Source organism: Protopterus annectens, chromosome 10.part0 (genome assembly GCF_019279795.1).
Source record: "Protopterus annectens isolate FY-2018-M chromosome 10.part0, PAN1.0, whole genome shotgun sequence".
NCBI classification, from domain to species: Eukaryota; Metazoa; Chordata; order Ceratodontiformes; family Protopteridae; genus Protopterus; species Protopterus annectens.
The window spans coordinates 22,617,285-22,637,127 of NC_056744.1; the positions used below are offsets into that span (position 1 = coordinate 22,617,285).

Genomic DNA, 19,843 nt, shown 5'->3' on the forward strand with positions numbered 1-19,843 from the left:
CCAGGAATATTATATCTTGAGAGGGCACTAGATTTGATTTCTTTTCGTTTACTGTGTACCCTAGGCCAATTAGTAATCTTTTTACAAACGCCAGATGCTTCAGAAGAATGTTTTTGTTCTCTGCTTGAATTAGGCAGTCGTCCAAGTAGGGATATATTTGAATTCCTTTTTGTCTGCAAAACGCAATTACTGGTGCCAGGCATTTTGTGGAGACCCTGGGTGCAGTAGATAAACCAAAGGGCAGTGCAGAGAATTGGTAATGCATTGAGCCAGCTATGAATCTGAGGTATCTTCTGCAAGAGTGCCTGATTGGGACATGCAGGTATGCCTCTTTTAGGTCCAAAGTTACGAGCCAAGCCTTCTTGCCCAGCATGGGCAGTAGCTGCTGTAGAGTCAACGTCTTGAATTTTGGAACTTCCAGAAACATATTTAAAATTAACAGGTCCAGTATTGGTCTCCAGGTTTTGTCCTTTCTGGGTACTAGAAAAAGTCTAGAGTAAAATCCTTGCCCCTGCTCTTGTTGTGGTACTTGCTGAATGGCCCTCATGTCCATGAGGGCTGTAATTTGTTTTTGTGCCTCTGCCCATTGATTGTGTGGTAGGTCTGGCATACCTTTTAACCTTGGTAGGGTGTGAAAATGGAACCTGTAGCCTTGGGACACTATGTTCAGGACCCATTTGTCTTGGGTAACCATTTGCCAGTTTGATGAAAAAAGTGCTAAAAGAAAAGTGCTTGGATCTGGTAGAGGAAAGTCATTGGGACTGTTTCCTGTAAGGTTGTGATTTGTCTTCTCCGCTTTTGGAGATAGGAGCACCCCATTGTTTAGGCCTGTATGAGCCTTGGGGCTGAGATCTGCCTCTGGGACGCCTGTATCTGCCTCTTTGTGGTCTGTCTGACACTGGAAAGGACTAATTTTTAGAGGGCCAGTTCCTGCTAAACCTGGGTGGCTGCACCTGTAAGAAATCCTTGACTGTCTGCATGGATTTTGTTTTTATTCTCCTTTTTTTCAACACCTCTTCTGCTTTAGTACCAAACAAAGTATCATGCTGTAATGGTGTATCTAATAATTTTGCTTTAACATGATCAGGCAGATTCTGTTCCTGAACCTGTAACAGCGGCCCTGCAAGAGGCCTCCAGTGAATCATAACCACATTGCAAAGTATGCTTTCCCACTTGTTCAGCTGCATGCAATAAATCCTGCAATTCTTTGTTCTCTGAACCTTCAGTATTTGTCAACAATTTCTGTTTAAGCAGTGACGTTAAATATTGCTGATATTTAAGCATATGAAACTGACAATTTAAAGTCCTTACAGCCAGGGTAGCAGTAGACTTTTCCCCCCATCTGTCTAGAGCCCTAGAATCCCTATAAGAAGGACAGGGTTTTTTGCAGTGGAAGCTTTAACCCCTTTGGGACCCTGAGATATAGTTTATGGGTCAGCAGCGGGGTTTTTATATAGGAATTTATGAGAATCCGGGACCCTGTAGTACCTGTCTGGCTTAGCAGGTGCAGGGGGTAAAGAGTCAGGGGACAGTCCAGACTCTGAAAATACATCATCTGCAATATCCAGGACAGGTGGAATAGCAAGTGGTCTGTGCTGGGGAAGTAGCAGAAAGTCTCTGAGCCTTTTCTTAGATTCAGAATAATCTTGGCTCTCTCAGTGGAAATGCTCCCTCATGGTATGCAGGGATTCCCCAAAAGAATAATCCTCAGGAGGAGAGACTGAAGGAATGGATTCTTCAGAATCAGAAGGGATCAGAGGAAATAGAAACCTGATCAGAAGAATCATACTCTGTCTCTTGCCTAGGCCTCTAATCAGGAGGGGGATGGGAGCCCCTGATCAAACTAATTAGGTCTTCGGCCATTTTGAGCATCTGTTTTTTTAGGCGTGGAAGTCTGAGAAGGAGAATGCTGTACTTGTTTATTTGTCTTTAGAGCTGCTTTAGTCTTTGAAGCTGAAGATGGCGTAATATATAGTTGTATAGGTCTGAAGACACCCTCAGAAGCCGATGCCTACTCAGCGGCTCCGGACCCATCTGTGGGAGTGATTTCCGAGTGTCCAATACCTTGAGTTTCCAAGGCCCAGTCGGCTCCATGTGGGAGTCGGAAGCGGCCTATGGCTCTGACGTAGCGGGTGCCAGGGGCTGCAAAAGCACCTCACTGAGAACCGGCGACTGGCCTAGCAGAGGCTTCGTCATTGGTTTTGGTACTCGGATGCCTATCCTTTTCCTTGTCCTTGCGTTTTTTGTAAACTCCGGTTGTCAGCTGGTCCGACGGAATTATATAATTAAATCTTCGGCCAAAATAATGAAATGCAAAATCGAACCGATGCTTAACAGTGAGTTGGTTAAATCTAGCACAAAACCGACAGCTAGGAATGTTGTGATCAGGGCCTAGGCAAGGAATACAGTAAGAGTGAAAATCCTTATGAGGTATTTGCTTCCCACAAGAAATACAATTGTTAACTTTTTCTGACATCAGTCTGGAGCAAGAAAAAAGTTTCCCCAACAGGGTACTTAGCTTTAATGAAGACTTCGGTTCTGAAATTCGGATTTGAAAATCTCAGGAGTCGGCCGACCGGCACTTGCGAACTGCTTTTGCTTCGGGCACCACGCAGCAAGAAAGACTGAAGAAAATGGCGTCAGCTGCATCTTTTATACCCCTGGTGCACTGACGTCAGGGAAGAGGTGACAGCAACCGACGCCGGACCTAGACTTTGGAATTCTGGCCGACTGAGGGTAGCCTGCCAGCAGGATAACCCAAGAGTAATGACTACAACAGTGAAACATGATGAACATCTTTAAATCTGCAGTGGCAGCTGGCTCAAAAGGAGGAAGAGTGAGTTTCTTTAGAACAAAATTAAGATCCCAGACTGGAGTAGGTGCCCTTTCGGGAGGTTTTAAGCTGCAAGCACCTCTGAGAAACATTTTCATCAGGGGATGAGAGAAAATGAGTTGCTCAAAAGAACAATGAGCAGAAATTTCTGAAGCATGGATCTTGATAGAGGAAAATGAAAGACCACCCTGAAGCAAATCAGCCAAGTATTCCAGGATCAGAGGAAGAGTAGGTTGAGAAGAAGATTCCCCTCTAGCCTGCATCCAATGAGAGAATCTTTCCCATTTGCCAGTGTAGGACTTCCTAGTGCTAGGCCTCCTGGCCTCCCAAAGTATGTTAACCAACTGCTGGGAAAGGGAAGAAGAAATGGATTGATTCATACAATGAGCCATGCTGCCAAATGGAGAGACTGAAGATGAGGATGTAGAATGTTTCCCCCTTCCTGAACCAAGAGATCTGGCTTCAGAGGAAGACGCGAAGGAGGAAATTGGGAGAGACTGTGCAGCAGTGGATACCAATGCTGTCTGGGCCAGTCTGGAGCTATGAGAATAGTCCTTGGTCTTTTGTCCCTTATCTTCAATAATACTATGGGAAGAAGAAGAGGAAGAGGAGGGGAAGGCATAAACTGACAGAAGCATCCAAGGGAAGAACAGAGCATCCATTCTCCAGGCCTTGCTGTGATGCTGTCTGGTGCAAAAAAGTGGTAGAAGGTGGTTGCCTGGGGAGGAGAAAAGATGCACCTGAGGAGTGCCCCAACATTGAATGATGCTGTAAAAAATGCTCTGTTCAGTTGCCACTCTTGAGGATCCAGGGTCTGTCTACTCAACTGGTCTGCCAAAACACTGTCTCCCTGGAAGAAACTGAGCTAGGAGATGCAGGCCCAAGGATGCTGCTATGGACCAGAGAATCATGCTCTGTCTGCACAGGGAGTAAGAATGAGTCCCTCCCTGTTTGTTGATGTACCACATGACTGTGGTGTTGTCTGTCCTGACAAGCAGAGTTCCTGGAGAAAGAAGATGCTGGAAAGCTAGTAAGGCTTGCTGAACTGCCATCAACTCCTTTAGGTTTATGTGCAGGTGCATCTGCTGGGCATTCCAATGTCCCTGTATGCATTTGCCATCCAGGTGAGCTCCCCAGGCGTAGTCCAATGCGTCCTTGGTGCTTGAACAGCAGGAGGTGGTTGAAAAGGCATACCCTTGTTTTGTAGACAGGCTGTTGTTCACCACAGAAACTCTGTCTGCAGACATGGAAGCAGAGGAATTATCATATCCAGGTCCTGTGTGTGTTGACACCAAAGGTTCTTGAGGTACCACTGCAATTTTCTCATAGGCAGTCTTGCATATGGAATCATGAGAATGCAAGAGGCCATGTATCCCAGAGCTTGCAGGTATTTCCTTGCAGAGAGCTGGGACAGGCTTGCCAAATTCTTGAAGTGAACTGAAAGAGTTGCCTGCTTCTCCTGGGTGAGATGTATCATCTGGGCAGCTGTGTTCAGACTTCCTCCCAGGAATATTATCTCCTTGGATGGCACCATTTTTGATTTTTCCATGTTGAGAGTATAACCCAGAGAAGAGCCTTTACAAATTCCAGACCCTTTAACAGCTGTTCTTGAGAATTTGCTTGAATTAGACAGTCGTCCAAGTATGGATAAATCTGAATTTTCTTCTGCCTGCAAAAAGCAATGACTGGAGCTACGCAATTCGTGAAAACTCTGGGAGCAGTAGATAAGCCAAAGGGCAGCACAGAGAATTGCTAATGTTGCTTGCCCACTCTGAAACGAAGGTATTGCCTGCAACTTTCCCTGATAAGGATGTGCAGATAAGCTTCTTTGAGATCCAAAGTTACTAGCCAGGAGTCCATGTCTAACACTGGTAGCAAATGATACAGAGTGAGCATTTTGAACTTTGGAATTACCAAGAAAGAGTTCAGAATGGATAGATCTAGGATAGGACGCCAGGTGCCTTCTTTTTTTGGAACTACAAAAAGTCTGGAATAGAAACCCTGGCCTACCTGCTGAGCAGGAACTGATTCTATTGCCCCCAGATGTAACAGAGAGAAAATTAGCTTTTCTACTTCTGCCCTTTGGTTTGGAGGAGTGTCTGGGAATCCTTTGGGTACTGGAAAGGTGTGGAAAGAAAACCTGTGATTTAGGGATACAGTTCTGAGTACCCATTTGTCATCAGTGATGGTGGCCCAGACATTTGCAAAAATGGCCAACCTTCCCCCTAAAGGATTCTCCGGGCAAGCAGGAACAGGCAGAAGTTGGACAGAGTCATTGAGAATGTTTGGACTGAGATGTAGGCTTAGAACTGCCCGCCTTGGAAGTGGAAGCATGCCAATGCTTAGACCTTTAAGGGGTAGACACCTGCCCCCTGGAAGATTTGTAACCTCTAGTCCTAGAGCGGTTCTGTCTGCTGGTATCAGGAAACATCCAACTCTTAGAAGGGTAATTCCTGCTGAAACGAGGAGGTTGAACTTGCAGAAAGTCTTTAACTGTTTGCATAGACTTGGCCTTATCCTCCATCTTTTTGAGCACTTCCTCTGTTTTGCTGCCAAAAAGACTGTTCTTAAGTAAAGGTACATCTAAAAGCTTAGACTTGACAGGCTCTGGAAGGGGCTACTCCCTGAGCCAAGCATGCCTTCCGAGAACAGATCCAGTAGCTCTAGCCCTGCAGGAGGCTTCTAGAATGTCAAAACCACAATGTAAAGAATGTTTATTGACAATACTAGCAGAATTCAGCAAATCCTGTATATCCTTACTCTCTGCCAAAAGAGGCACACTTGCAAGCGTGCTGCTGATACTTAAGCATATGAAAAAGGCAATTAGTAGACTTAATAGCAAGAGTGGCAGCGGTATAAACTACTTTACCCCACCTATCTAGGTTCCCAGATTCCCTGTCGGAAGGAACAGGATTCTTGGTAACAGTGGCCTTAACTCCTTTAGGCTCTTGAGAAATAACCTCTGGATCAGCTAGTGGATTCCTAAAAAGAAACAAATGAGAATCAGGGACTCTATAGTACCTCACAACAAAAAGACGCCAGCAAGTGTTGGCAATAGCCACATCCAAGAACGATTTATTATCATAGGGAAGGAAAACCCCCCCTAAGATGCTAATGTTGTAAAAAACAATTACAAAAAAGCTTAATACAAAAAAGCTTCAAACCGGTTTCGGCTCATCAGAGCCTTCTTCAGTGAAATACAAAAATGAAAAAACAAAGTATCGCAATACATTCATATATATAGGGATAAGCCATGCTGAAAGGCCAATCCAAACACAGAATTCACAATTGATCATTAAGGCCAGGTGAAAACAATGCTCCAAGTTTAATGATCCATTTTCTCTCCTTGGAGCTAAGTAGCTCCTGCCAGTGCTGTTTATCTTTACATCTCCCCCTAATGCAATCAGTGACAACAAATTTAAAAGAAGCAGATACATGTTTTAAGCAATGTTTGTATAAGGCATTACTAGTGCGTTTATTTTTGATGTCACTTAAATGCTCACAAATTCTAAGACGAAAGGCCCGAGAGGTCTTTCCAACATAGAAAGCAGAACAATTGCAGGTCACCAAATAGATGACCCACTCAGTATTGCAGTTAACCCAGAACTTGATGTCAAAAACCTCTGAAGTGTTTTTACTGCGACAAACAATATTACAGGCAGATGTTTTTGGACCCCTCTCCCCACTTCCAGCGCCAAATTGATGAGTTTTTGACTGAGGCAGTGGAGGAGGGTATTATTACAGAAAGTGTTAAAGAACAACTAATGGTTGGGTCACCAGCAACGTCATGTTCCAATGGCATGACCTGGGACGTCGGAGCAGGCTGTCCCTGGGACTGGCTGATGGAAGTCGGACCCATCTGAGATGGGGTGCAGGGTGGAGCCGTAGCTAAGGCCGGGGGTCTGGAATCCCTCGACAGAACCCTCTCCACTACATCGAATGCCGAAGGAGAACCGCACTCTCTCGGATCCGAGAGCAGACCCTCCCTCGGATCCGACGGGCGGATCGGGGCCGGAGCCGACGCGGTCGGATCCGAAGGTCCAGTATGCTCCGACCTGGGCGGAGCCGAGGGCACACACACCCTCGGATCTGAAGCTCAGCTCTTGGCTCCAAGAGTTCGGATCCGAAGAAAAGGGACCCGACAGACTTGAGGGGATTGTCGGCGCCGACACCCCCCTGGCGCCGACGCTACCCGGCTCTGAAAGCTCCAAACCCGGGAAGCGGGTCGGAGAAGGAGCAATTGGGGCAAAAAAAGGGGTCGAGCTCCCCCCCCCGGAGGGGGGGGGAGGCAGGAGCACTCCCATCTGTAGCTGGGCCTGGAGGAATCTTCTCATCATCTGGTCCAAGTCTGCGTCCGTCAGGCTTCGGGTGGATCTGGATGAGGCCACCTAGGCGGGACGGGAGTGCCGCCTCGATGACCTCTACGGGGGCCGGGCCTCCTCCTCCTCCGTTCCCAGTGAAAAAGAAGGAGACCGGAGCCGAGGGGTGGAAGGCTCGGAAGTCCTGGAGGGAGAAGACTGCTTAGCCGGCGGGGCCGATGAAGAGGCCTCGGCCCGCCGCTTGTTTTGCTTCTCCTTCCTCTTCTCTTTCCTGGACTCCCTATCCTCCTGGACCGAAGCGGGAGGTTGAGTCCCGGCCAGTGGAAGGGAGGCAGGAGTGGCAGTAGCCGCAGCCACGACAGGAGCCACCATGGGACCGGAGGCCGAAGCTGAGTCTGGGGGCAGCAGTCCCGCCAGAACCAGCTTAGTCCTCCGGTCCTTAAGTGCCCTGGGGTTGAACGCCGCACATATGGAGCAACCTGACGGCAGGTGTCCAACCCCAAAGCACAACACGCACCGAGTGTGGCCATCCGCCGGGGATAGCTTATGGCCACACTCGGTACACTTGGAGAAAACAGCTTTTGGGGCCTCCGACATACTGAAAGAAAACACACACGCTAGGCACCAACACACAGCACACTCCCTAACGCACTAACGAGGGTGGGGAAAGAAAACTATGAAGAAGATTAACAGACAGGTAAAAAAAAACTAATGAGGGACCTGTACACAACACACGCACACTAAATTTACAGAAAAGGGGAGAAAAAAACAGTAAAATTTTCTCACAAGAAACGCTAAAGCCTGGAACTCAGTGATTGAGCTGCTGGATGAAACTGCGGCAAACTAGATCTGAGGTCAGGTAGGGTTGGCAGGGGATTATGGGTAGGGGGAGGAGCTTGGAGCTCGGATCTATGCTGTTGGAAACTGCCGGCTCGGATCCGATATGGATCCGAAGATCCATAGGTTGATGCACAAATGAAGTTAACTACTTCAGATCTTGATTTTCTTGCAAAACAAACAAACAAAAAATAAATAAATAAAATAAGCAACCCATACCTTGTTGCAATTTCAATAATTTTATAATCATGTACCTTAGATAGCCTACAAAAAAACAGGAGTGGATCTGTCAGTTCTGTGAGCAACATCAATCTTAATTTGAGTAGAAACTTCTCCAGAAGAAATGCTGAGGAAAGATAATAAAACTATCTACACATACTTCACTGTATTCTGCTGTGTATGCCATTAGTTGTGTACAGCTAAAAGAAAAAATGTTTAGATATTGGACCGTTGACATACTAGGCTGTTTCTCATACATGCGTGTAGAAAAGGCACGGGAACCCTCCCTCTCAGGCTCCTATGAGATGTCTGAAGAACCAGAAGCCATTATTTTTGAGATGGAGAAGGGCAAAGAGTTTCTCCCTCTATCAGTCTCCAAATACCCCCCCCCCCCACACACACACACCCTGAACCTTCATTTGGAAAGACCTTCGGTATGAGACCTTGAAAATCCTGAGGTCTAAAAAGGATGTACTTGCCATGAGTTCTTGCATTCCCTCCCAGAAATGTCTGAAAATACATCTAGGGAAGATGATGTAGGAGACCTGGATCAAGAGGATTAGGCTGCAGTTTAGACACTGCACTTCAGCCCGTTTGACAGCGTTCCACATGACGCCTGGAGCTGTGCTGTGGACCCTTCTCCTAATCACTGCATAATACACTTTCAACTGCCACTATCCTTCTGGCAGTAAGGTAGGTGAGAAAGTACAGTTGTGTACACTTACCATAAATGTAGATGTTCGAGTGTATTCACTGTTGCAGTCATTACATTTGGGTAATCCTGCTGGCAGGTTGCCCTCAGTTGGCCAGAATTCCAGTGTCTTGGGTCCTGCGTCAGTCGCTGTCACCTCTTCCCTGACGTCAGGTCGTCAGGGGTATAAAAGAAGCAGCAGATGCCATTTTCTTCAGTTTTTCTTGCCCCAGATGTCAGGTGCCCCCTGAAAGGGTAGCCAAAATTTATATATATATATATATATATATATATATATATATATATAAAAATACATGCATCAATATAAACTTTACCTTCATCTACAAGCAAATACAGCCCATAGGTTGTATAAATCAGAGAAGGAAAGAAAAGTTCCAGCAGAAAAAAGGGGGATGGCAGGTGGGTAACCTGGACTGCAACAGTGAATACACTTGAACATCTACATTTATGGTAAGTGTACACAATTGTACTATGTTCTTCGTGTTTCACTGTTACAGTCATTACATTTGGGAAGAGTCCCAAAGCTATGGTTGGGAGGCTGGGGCTAAACAGCATTAGGAGTGGCTATGAGGCTCTGCAGAACTGCAGTGGCAAAGCCTGCACTGGATTTAGAGTAGAGTGGCAGATGGTAGTGCTTTGTAAAGGTGTGCACTGAACTCCAAGTAGCAGCCTCTAAAATGTCTTTGGTTGGTACTCCCCTGTGAAAGGCTGCTGAAGTGGCTGCAGCTCTGGTTGAGTGTGGCCTAATGCCCTTAGGCACTGGCTTGCTATGGTGTAAATAGCAGAAACGAATGCAGTGGCCTATCCACTTTGAAATAGTCTGCTTTGAGATAGCCTTTCCTTGTGATCCTGCAGCATATGCCGTTAGTAATTGCTGTGTTTTCCTGAAATCTTTGGTTCTGTCCAAGTAAAATCTAAGCTGTCTGTGTACGTCCAAAGAATGCAGAATTCTTTCCCCCTTGTTCTGTGGATTTGGATAAAAAGTTGGCAGATGAATAGTTTGGTTAAGAGCCACACTGGACACCACCTTAGGCATAAATGTTGGGTTTGTCCTCAGAGAGACCCTGTCTGGATCAAAAATGATAAAAGGTTCCACCGTCATGAGTGCCTGTAGCTCTGAAACTCGTCTTGCAGAAGTTATTGCTAGGAGCAGAGCTGTTTTCCAAGATAAAAACTTTATATCAGCAGTAGCAGCTGGCTCAAAAGGAGGCAGTGTGAGTTTTTCCAAGACAAAGTTAAGGTCCCATGCAGGTATTGGTGATCTCCTTGGAGGCCTTAAATATTTGGCTCCTCTGAGGTACTGCTTTAATAAAGGATGAGAAAAGATTGGTGGTTCTGTATTGTAATGAGCCGAAATGGCAGAGGCATGAATTTTAATTGATGAAAAAGATAGGCCTTTGTCCTTTCTGGGTACCAAGAACAGTCTTGAGTAAAATCCTTGTCCCTGCTCTTGCTCTGGTACTTGTTGAATGGCCCCCATGTCCATGAGGGATGAGACTTGTTTGTGTGCCTCTGCCCATTGATTTTTTGGCAGATCTGGCCAGCCGTTTGCCTTTGGCAGGGTATGGAAATGGAACTTGTAGCCTTGTGACACTATATGTAGAACCCACTTGTCCTGGGTTATAATGTGCCAATTTTGAGAAAAAAGTGCTAATTTTCCCACTTAGGGTGCTGCCAGGAGATAAGTGCTTGGTGCTGGCAGGGGGAAATCATTGGGTCTGTTTCCTGTACGGTTGTGATTTGTCTTCTCCAACTTTGGAGGTAGAAGCACCCCATTGCTTTGACCTATATGAACCTTGCGCCTGTGTTCTGCCTCTAGGGCATCTGGCTCTGCCCCTTTGAGGTCTGTCTGACACAGGAAAGGACAATTTCTTTGTAGGCCAGTATCTAGTAAACCTAGGTGGCTGTACTTGTAAAACATCTTTGACAGTTTGCATAGATTTAGCTTTGTCCTCCATTTTCTTTAACACCTCTTCTGCCTTAACACCAAAGTATCATGCTGTAAAGGTGCATCTAATAATTTAACTTTGACATGATCAGGTAAATTTTGTTCCTTTAACCAAGCATGCCTCCTAATTACAGAACCCGTAACTGCGGCCCTGCAGGAGGCCTCCAAAGAATCAAAACCACATTGCAAAGTATGCTTTCCAACTTGTTCAGCTGTATGCAATAAATCCTGCATTTCCTTGTTTTCTGCACATTCAGAGTTTAACAACATTTTCTGTTTAAGCAATGCCATGACATGTTGCTGATATTTGAGCATATGAAACTGACAATTTAAGGCCCTTATAGCCAAGGTAGCAGATGTGTAAACCTTTTTTCCCCATCTATCCAGTGCCCTAGAATCCCTGTCAGAGGGGGTAGGGTTTTTTGCTGCGGAAGCTTTAATACCTTTGGGACCCTGTGAAATAGTTTCTGGGTCTGCAGCAGGGTTTTTAAAAAGGAATTTATGAGAGTCAAGAACCCTGTAATATCTGTCAGGCTTAACAGGAGCTGGAGGTAAGGAGTCAGAGGACAGACTAGACTCCGAAAACACATCATCTACAATGTCTAACACAGGTGGAATGGCTAGAGGCCTGTGTTGAGGAAGTAAAAGGAAATCCCTGAGCCTCTTTTTAGATTCTGAAAAATCTTGGCTCTCCCAGTGGAAATGCTCCCTCATGGTATGCAAGGTTTTCCCAAAAGAATAGTCCTCTGGAGGAGAAGCTGAAGGTATAGATTCTTCAGCATCAGAATCCTCATAGGGGGGAAGAGAATATTCCTGATCAGAAGAGGAATCAGAAGAAATAGAAACCTGATCTGAAGATTCATAGTCAGTCTCTTGCCTAGGCCTCTTATCAGGAGGGTGATGGGAACCCCTGATCAAGGTAATTAAGTCTTTGGCCATTTTGAGCATCTGTTTTTTGGGCATAGAGGCCTGTCCACGTGGCTCTTGAGTTTGTTTCTTTGCTTTAGAAGGTGCTTTAGCCTTTGCCTTTGAAGCTGAAGTCGGTTTAATGTAAAGATGTTTAGGTCTGAATACATCCTCAGAAGCCGGTGCCTGCTCAGCGGCTCCAGACCCATCTGAGGGAATAGTGTCCAAGGCTCCAATACCTTGAGTTTCCAACAGCATAGCCGAATCCATGTGGGAGTCGGTAGCGGCCTGCGAATCTAAAGTAGCGGGTGTCAGGGGCTGCGAAAGCACCTCACTGAGAACTGACCAACCGGCGACTGGCTTAGGAGAAGCTTTGTCGTCGGTTTTGGACCTTGGTTGTTTATCTCTCTCCTTTTCTTTGCATTTTTTGTGAACTCCGGTAGTCAGATGGCTATCTGACGACATTTCTGGATAATTTAACCTGTGTCCAAAATAGTTTAAAGCAAAATCATACCGACGCTTGGTTAAATCTAGCACAAAACCGACAACCAGAAACGTTGTGATCAGGGTCTAGGCAAGGAATACAGTAAGAATGAAAGTCTTTATGAGGTATTTGCTTTCCACAAGAAATACAATTATTAACTTTTTCTGACATCGGTCTGGAGCAAGAAAAAAGTTTCCCCAACGGGGTACTTAGCTTTATTGAAGACTTCGGTTCTGAAACTCGAACATGAAAATCTCAGGAGTCGGCCACTTGCGAACTGCTTCTGCTTCGGGCACCGCGCGGCAAGAAAGACTGAAGAAAATGGGGTCGGCTGCTTCTTTTATACCCCTGACAACCTGACGTCAGGGAAGGGAAAACAGCATCCGACGCAGGACCCAAGACTTTGGAATTCTGGCCGACTGAGGGCAACCTGCCAGCAGGATTACCCAAATGTAATCACTGCAACAGTGAAACATGAAGAACATCTACTGCTCACAAGTGTCCACAGGTAGTAAGGCTATACTACTGTGACTTAACATGACAGCATGCTCATAGTCAACACAGCACAGATGATGAAAGTGTGAGTTTTGTTTGGTAATCCAGTGAAGACAAGGATACCTAGCAGATTTATATCTAGGCATACAAATGCATAAATATACTTAGATAAATGAATGCAGAAGTTTTCATTAACAGGGATCAAGACCCACACTACGTAATCAGCAGAAAATAAATGGTGGCCTCAGGAACCAGGGGTTGTCTAAGGAACATCCCAACAGCCTCCATTTCAAAGTCTAGCCCAACTTAATCTGTCCCATTCCTAACAGACAACCAACTGGCATCTGTCCTTCCACTCTTCATCTTTCAGATGGGTAAGTCCATATGATGGTTCCATGCAACATTTTTGGATTTTTGGGCTAAGCCTTAGCAGATTGAGTTACGTGGCCCCAGTAGATCCCCATTTTTGGGTCACAGTACCTGTGTTTTAGATAAAGTTCTTTTTTTTTTTTATTACTGTGATGGCCATAATATATGAATTTTTAGGCCGGTCCACTTAAACAATTCTGCCATTGGTGACAATAACAGGAAAACAAAGCTTCAGACAACTTAGCTCTTGATCACAGGGGCACATAGAACCCTCCACCGCAACAATGTCATTGCCCTAATCAATGTAATTACTTCACTGTAATGCTTGAATCTTGTATTAAAACATACAAACTGTCATCTACATAAATGTACATCATATTACTCTACACGTTTTCATTATATTTTCTGTAGTGACTTGTTTGCGTGTACAAGTAATATGTACATTCAGTAGTGGAGGTTAATGCTACCTATTGCATGCAATGCATTGGATCTGTTTCATAAATTACTGTTTCCATGGCATTGACTGATATCTAAAGATGGCAGAAATACTCCCATTTACCAAAGTGATGTAAAACAAGAGGGATGATGATTCAATCTGTTGGCCCTTTGGCACTAGGGATATTTGCAGAAACCAGTGTGCTTGGCTTCAGAGACACAGAGAATTGTTACAACAAAAAATATATAAATAAGAAAAAATAATAAAACCTCCATATTATGTGCCCTATAAGAAACACTACTTGCACATCTGAAGTAGTAAAGAAATCCTTGCCTATGAATCCTAGACCTTGTAGACAGCTCCAAGCTTACCTTAGCCACAGAGCACACGTATTAACACCACAGCTGCTGCTACTAGAGGACACCTGTGCTGATGCTTTTACCCTTAATCCAAATATAAGAGGTGGTGACTTCAAGAATTTTACAGAAGTGGATTATCTATCTGAATGCAGATAAACACCCAGGTATTAATGAGAGAGTTTCTCTTAAACCAGTGCTGAAGGCATGCCCACTCCTACATTAGTCTTCTTCAGCATTTACTGGGCTTTCTCTCTCTATTAAGTAATTCTATTTCACAGCAAATGACTGGTTGCCTGGAATGTTAAATTTGTTCAGGTGTAGCACTGTTAATAGGTCTTAAGAAGCAAGCGTGAGGGCTGTGAAAGTGCTTACCTTGTATTGTTGGTTGGTTTGTTTTATTTTTTATTAAAAGTTTTGTTTTTATTTGAGCCATGGTGCTCGTTCTTTTTTATGACATAATTTTACGCATTCAGATCCACCTGCAACTGTGGGGGAATATCTATATTTGTAACCCAATTTTTTTCTCACTAGGTTGTACATGATACAAATCTCAGACTGGTGGAAGTCCAAGTTACACTCCATAAAATTAATTATCACATTACAGCTAATCACATATCCCCATCTATAACGAATTCCGAGCATGCAGAATGCCTTAACCAGTTAGAAAAAACAGCAGCTGATCCAAATGCCTTTCTTATAGGTGATTTCAATTATCACCACAAAAACTGGCAAACATTCACTACCAACAGCAATATGCGTAGAGATTTCTGGACTTGCTAAATGCTAATAAACTTGATCAAAGTGCCCCCTACCCTATTTGTTGCCTCCTCCCTTAGTCAAATCAGACCATCTCACTTGTAAGCTTGTCTATAAAAACCTGCTTTATGGCCCCTACTAACTCCTCTGCATTCAGAGGTTACTCCAGAACCAGTTATATACCATTTATTGACATTACTGACAACCATAAATGGTACAGTTTCCCAGTAAAACTTGAACCCGAGTCTGCTCCTGCCTGCTGCTCTGAATTTTATTTCCTCTTGGACAGATGCAAGGAGGCAATTTGCAGCAATCCACAGTAAGCATAATGGCAACTTTAGATCTAAACCTATACGATGGAACAACCACATCAACAAACTCTATAATAAAAAGAAACTGCTCCCCATCATCACTAAAAGATGTCCACTTCATCATTATAAAATGGATTTAAAAATTGCGAGTCTGTCAAACTTACCATTAGGAAATGTATGAATTTACAACTGCAACTAATTCAAAAGACAAAAATAAGGCCTTCTTTTTTTACATTAGTAGCTTCGGGTTAACCTATAATTCTGAACTAAACCATCACCAATGTTAATTTCTTCTCTACCTGCAAGGGCATTTTTAACATTTTTGCAGACAGATTCTCTTCCCACTTCATTCCATCCACCATCTACACACCCCCTCTGTCCCCTCCATTCCCCTCTTTACATCCCTTTTCCTGAGATTAACTTGTCAAAGTCCTTCTGGTACTTGCCAAAATTAAAATTACTTCTTCCATGGATTCTGACAATATCCCTGGATGCCTGCTAAGAAGAGTCAATCTTATTTAGGAAAACCCCATCAACTCTTCAACCTGAATCTGTCCACTGGTTATGCCCCTGAGGTGTGCAGGACAGCAAACTGTAGCCTTTGCATAAAGGCAGCCCCTCTACTGACCCACAGAAATACAGGTCTATTGGTCTCACTAGTATCATTTGCAGGGCTACATAATGTGCTATGAGCTAATAAACAATTATAAAGTTAACCTGATACTCTTAGATACACACTGGTACAGGTCTGTAAAAGGCAGATTATATCTGCTGAACTTGCTCTTTGAAAGAGTTACTAAAGCCATGGATAAGGGCCATACCGTCCACATTGCTTATCTGCACCTTGTAAGTGCCTCTAATGCTTTCCCATGTGCTGGAATTGGCAAATTACCCCGCAGGGCTCTATCTATCCTGAGTTCCCTCCTCTTTGGAGGGTTTCTTTGACATTAAAGCTAATATCAAGGGACTATGGCTAACCAAATTTGCTGATGATGGCAAACTGAAGCATTTATCAGATCCCATTCTGATACTCAAATTCTCCAGCAATGGCTGGACCAAACAAATGCTTGATATTCTAATCATAGGCTTACTCTTAGCATGAACAAATGCAGCATAGTTTACTTTGGTAAACCAAGCACCACTATTGCTTACCAAATAGATAATATTCCAGTTAAATTTGACACAGACATCAGGGTCTTGGGTACATATGTTGATATCAGACTCATCTTTGACTGTCATCTCTATGTGGTCATCAGAAAATCCTTTTACCTTGCACAACATATCCTTTGTGGTATCTATATAAGGTCCAAAGAAGTTATAACCCCACTTTAGTCATTCATTATTTGGCCCATTACTGAATACAATGCCCCCTTCGGCATGTACCCTGCCAAGCACCTAAACCAGAGAGACCGCAATGCATCCTCAACAAAAACATCTCAGGTCTTAGTACCCTTAGCTGCGCTGATAGACAAAAAGCCCTGTACATCTACTTAATGTCATACAAACTCCTAAAGGTAAACTCTGTTTAACTTTCACTGGTATGAGAGACCCTGCACTCTTTGAACTCTTTCACCTGAAAAGAACTAGTAGTAAAGCAAACAAAAATTCTAGAGACCTCAAACTACACTACACAAACACCACCAGATGGCATGACAGATACCTAATCCAACATGTACACAATTTCTGGAACAGGCTGCCCTTGCATATTAAATAGAGTACTTCCCTAGCAGCCATTAAAACCACTCTGGATGACTGGATGGATGATCACAATTGTTCACTGGCAATATGTTGAGAACATCTACTAAATGGAGGGGATTATTAGTCTCCCACCAGTACTAGGTGGTGTGGCTAAGCTTCTCAATGGTATCCTTTGGTTATAAACTTGGTAAGTACCTGAAATCCTGTGAGGAGAAAGTACAGTGAATAGCATGTGTCTACACCTGACAGGTGCAAGCAAATCCACTGTCAAGTGAAGTAAAAGTTAACTGCAAATCTACAGAACTTATCCATGTTTTTTGGTACAATGAAAACTTGTATAAAACACTGTATTTATTTGCTGTAATTCCACAGTTCCACATAAATGAAGTGAAACCCTACAAAAACAGTACAAAACAACAATTCCCAATAGGCCAGATACACTGGTAACCACCGTCCAATCAGCTGTATGCACTGATGACGACAGAGGGCGAAACCGGTCTGTTTTTCCTTGTCGCTGGCCGGTGGTTACCAGTGTATCTGGCCTATTGCAAATTATTTATTGTTTTCTAATGTTTTTGGAAGGGTTTCACTTGATTTGTGTGGAACTGTGGAATTACGGCAAGCTAATGGAATACAATAAATGCTTTTTTTCCATCCAGAATGTTTTGAAGTGCTGTAATTACTGATCTGTGTTTGTTTAGGTCCGTGCACTTCAGTTCTGGTGCGTGCTTCGTAATTTGTGCATTGATGCATATATATATATATATATATATATATACACACACACACACACACACACACACACACACACACACACATATATATATACAGTATATATGGATCTACTTCTATTTCCGGAATTCCCATTTAATCAAACGATGAAAAGACGAGACAATGTTGCCGAAAACAAAGTAACTTTTTGGCAACATCATCTCATCATTCAATTAAATGGGAATTCGAGAAATAGAAGATGATCCATATACATATACATAACACTTGGTTTCCGTGCCTGTAGACCATCAGTTCCCTCTTGGCCAATCAGCCCACTCATTCCCTGTCGCAGGGAAGAGGGTTGACCAGAGGGGCCACCACTGAGACAATCATTGAGGTGGCTAGATGTTTTTCTTTTTTCTGGCCCTACTCTCCTCTTGAACACTAGGCTTGCAGAGCAAGAGGAAGCTGTCTAACAGGTTGTCTGGGCTGGTTGTCTCTCACTTCCACAAAGGATTCTGACAACAAACAGACTTTGCCCCTCCCCTCAAGCAGAGGAAGTGATTCCTACAAGATCTACCAGAGAAGTCACACTTCCCCATGTACTTCACAAGCACTGGTTACCCCCCCCCCCAGAGATGAGCAGACGACAACCTTACACTCCTTATTCTCCTTGCCAGAGTCCTCCAGTGCTGCTTACTAAATCCCAGTTCAAATTCTGTGCTCATTACTTTGGTTGTACTGACAAAAAATATATATATTTCAACCACTGTCCCAGAATAGACCATCGCAATAACAGAAATATGAGTAAGACTTGTTTACCAGCTCTCCATGTAATTAAGGAACCATAGGTTGGCACATATAGTGACTGGAGCTGTCTTTGAGACAATAATAAAGAATTCTTAAACTATAGACATTTAAGGGTAAAAATCACTACAGTCATTTAACCACAGCAATATATTTTTTTCCTTTTCATACTCCATCAAAGTATTGTAGCAATTTCTCTAGAGTATCTTGCGTACATAACAAAACCATCACTTACAAATAATGACAGACTTCTTGGTTTGCACTCTAACTTTGACTGCTTTGTTGGTCTTGAGACACTACTAGAAAAACAATTGGAATTCAGTGGTAAAGTACTGTTTTCATCATTATTTTTTACTGCTTTCTTCTTAATTTTGTGGACCACTCCTCTTCCAACCAACAATGCTGAACTGAAACTCCACTGTAAGCAAAATCTGGCACTGACAAATTATTTTTATTCTGTATGAGCCTACACATCCTTATAACAAGATTCTGACTACTGATTTTACTGGACCCATCATTTTGCTATATGCACTCATTTTCAAACCCACCCGCCTGGGTTTATCAACTAATAGAAGACTACAAGCCAAGCAACTGAAAATGGATTACTTACCGATACTGCTGTAGAGGTGATGGGGCTCATTGGTAAGGTCCCTGCTTTGGCCCATACCTACAAAAATATTTTGCAATAAGACAAAAACATCATGGTAACTAGATGTATTTTTTATTTGCATAAATTTATTAACTAAAGCATCTTGCTACATACTGCTAATAAAACATCTGCATGCAAGGTCAAATTACAGCCAGTTGTAAAATATATACCAAATTAATGGTAATCAGTCAGCATCAGAATTATAAAGTCTGGTATTGTCATTAAAGGACAACAATGGGTTTCTATTATTAAATGCTCAACTTCTCTGTCTTTTTTCTCCCTATTTACTGTCCCTGCTATGAATAAACAAAAATACAGCATTTAAAATATTTTAAACTGACTGTTCTCTCCACTAGAACAGTACCTTACTGTACTGTGGTGGTTTCACTTTCAAAAAACTTTTGTCCCACCCTTGCTGCAGTCTCCAATTCACTGACATCATCAAGGCCACTGAATACAGGTAGATTTCTGGCCATTTCCCTCCCCAAACTGACATCACCGCTACCGTCCTAAAAACCCACCCATGCTGTGATGTCACAGCTCCCTGGTCCTTCCCCTACCCATACAGAAAGTAAAGGCTAGAGCCAGGAACAGTACATGAGTCAAGTCTCCTGCTGTGAGCTGTCAATCACAGCAGGTAACAGCTCAAATTACCCTTAGCACTTTGACAGCTAGGAAAGTTAGGTGTGAAGGGGGATGGAAGATGAGTCAAACTAGTACAATTCAGGCTTCACAAAAGACTGCAGTTTAGCCATTCTAAAAAGAAGCAGCAGTAAAACGCACTTTGAAAGTCTGTTCTGAGCCATTTGCACTGTTTGTGTTTTAAGTAGTCACTGAATGGCATGAACTGCTACTTAAAACTAACTGACTGAAAGACAGCAGTGTTGTTGCTTGTCTTTCGGCTTTTCCCGGTAAGGGGTCGCCACAGCGGAACTCCGGTCCGCTAATGATTGGCGGTAGATTTTTATACAAAACACCGAGGTGCAACCTCGAT

General features: G+C 43.6%; 1 protein-coding gene across 2 annotated transcripts in view; it reads right to left on the minus strand.

Moving 5' to 3' along the window:
* Nucleotides 1-19,843, minus strand: part of UNK (unk zinc finger) — an 874,631-nt gene that overhangs the window by 219,090 nt on the left and 635,698 nt on the right. For both annotated transcript variants that reach the window (XM_044084965.1, XM_044084967.1), the window contains one exon: nucleotides 18,811-18,867. In XM_044084965.1, the coding sequence (XP_043940900.1) occupies nucleotides 18,811-18,867 (57 nt within the window). The remainder of the gene's footprint in view (nucleotides 1-18,810; nucleotides 18,868-19,843) is intronic.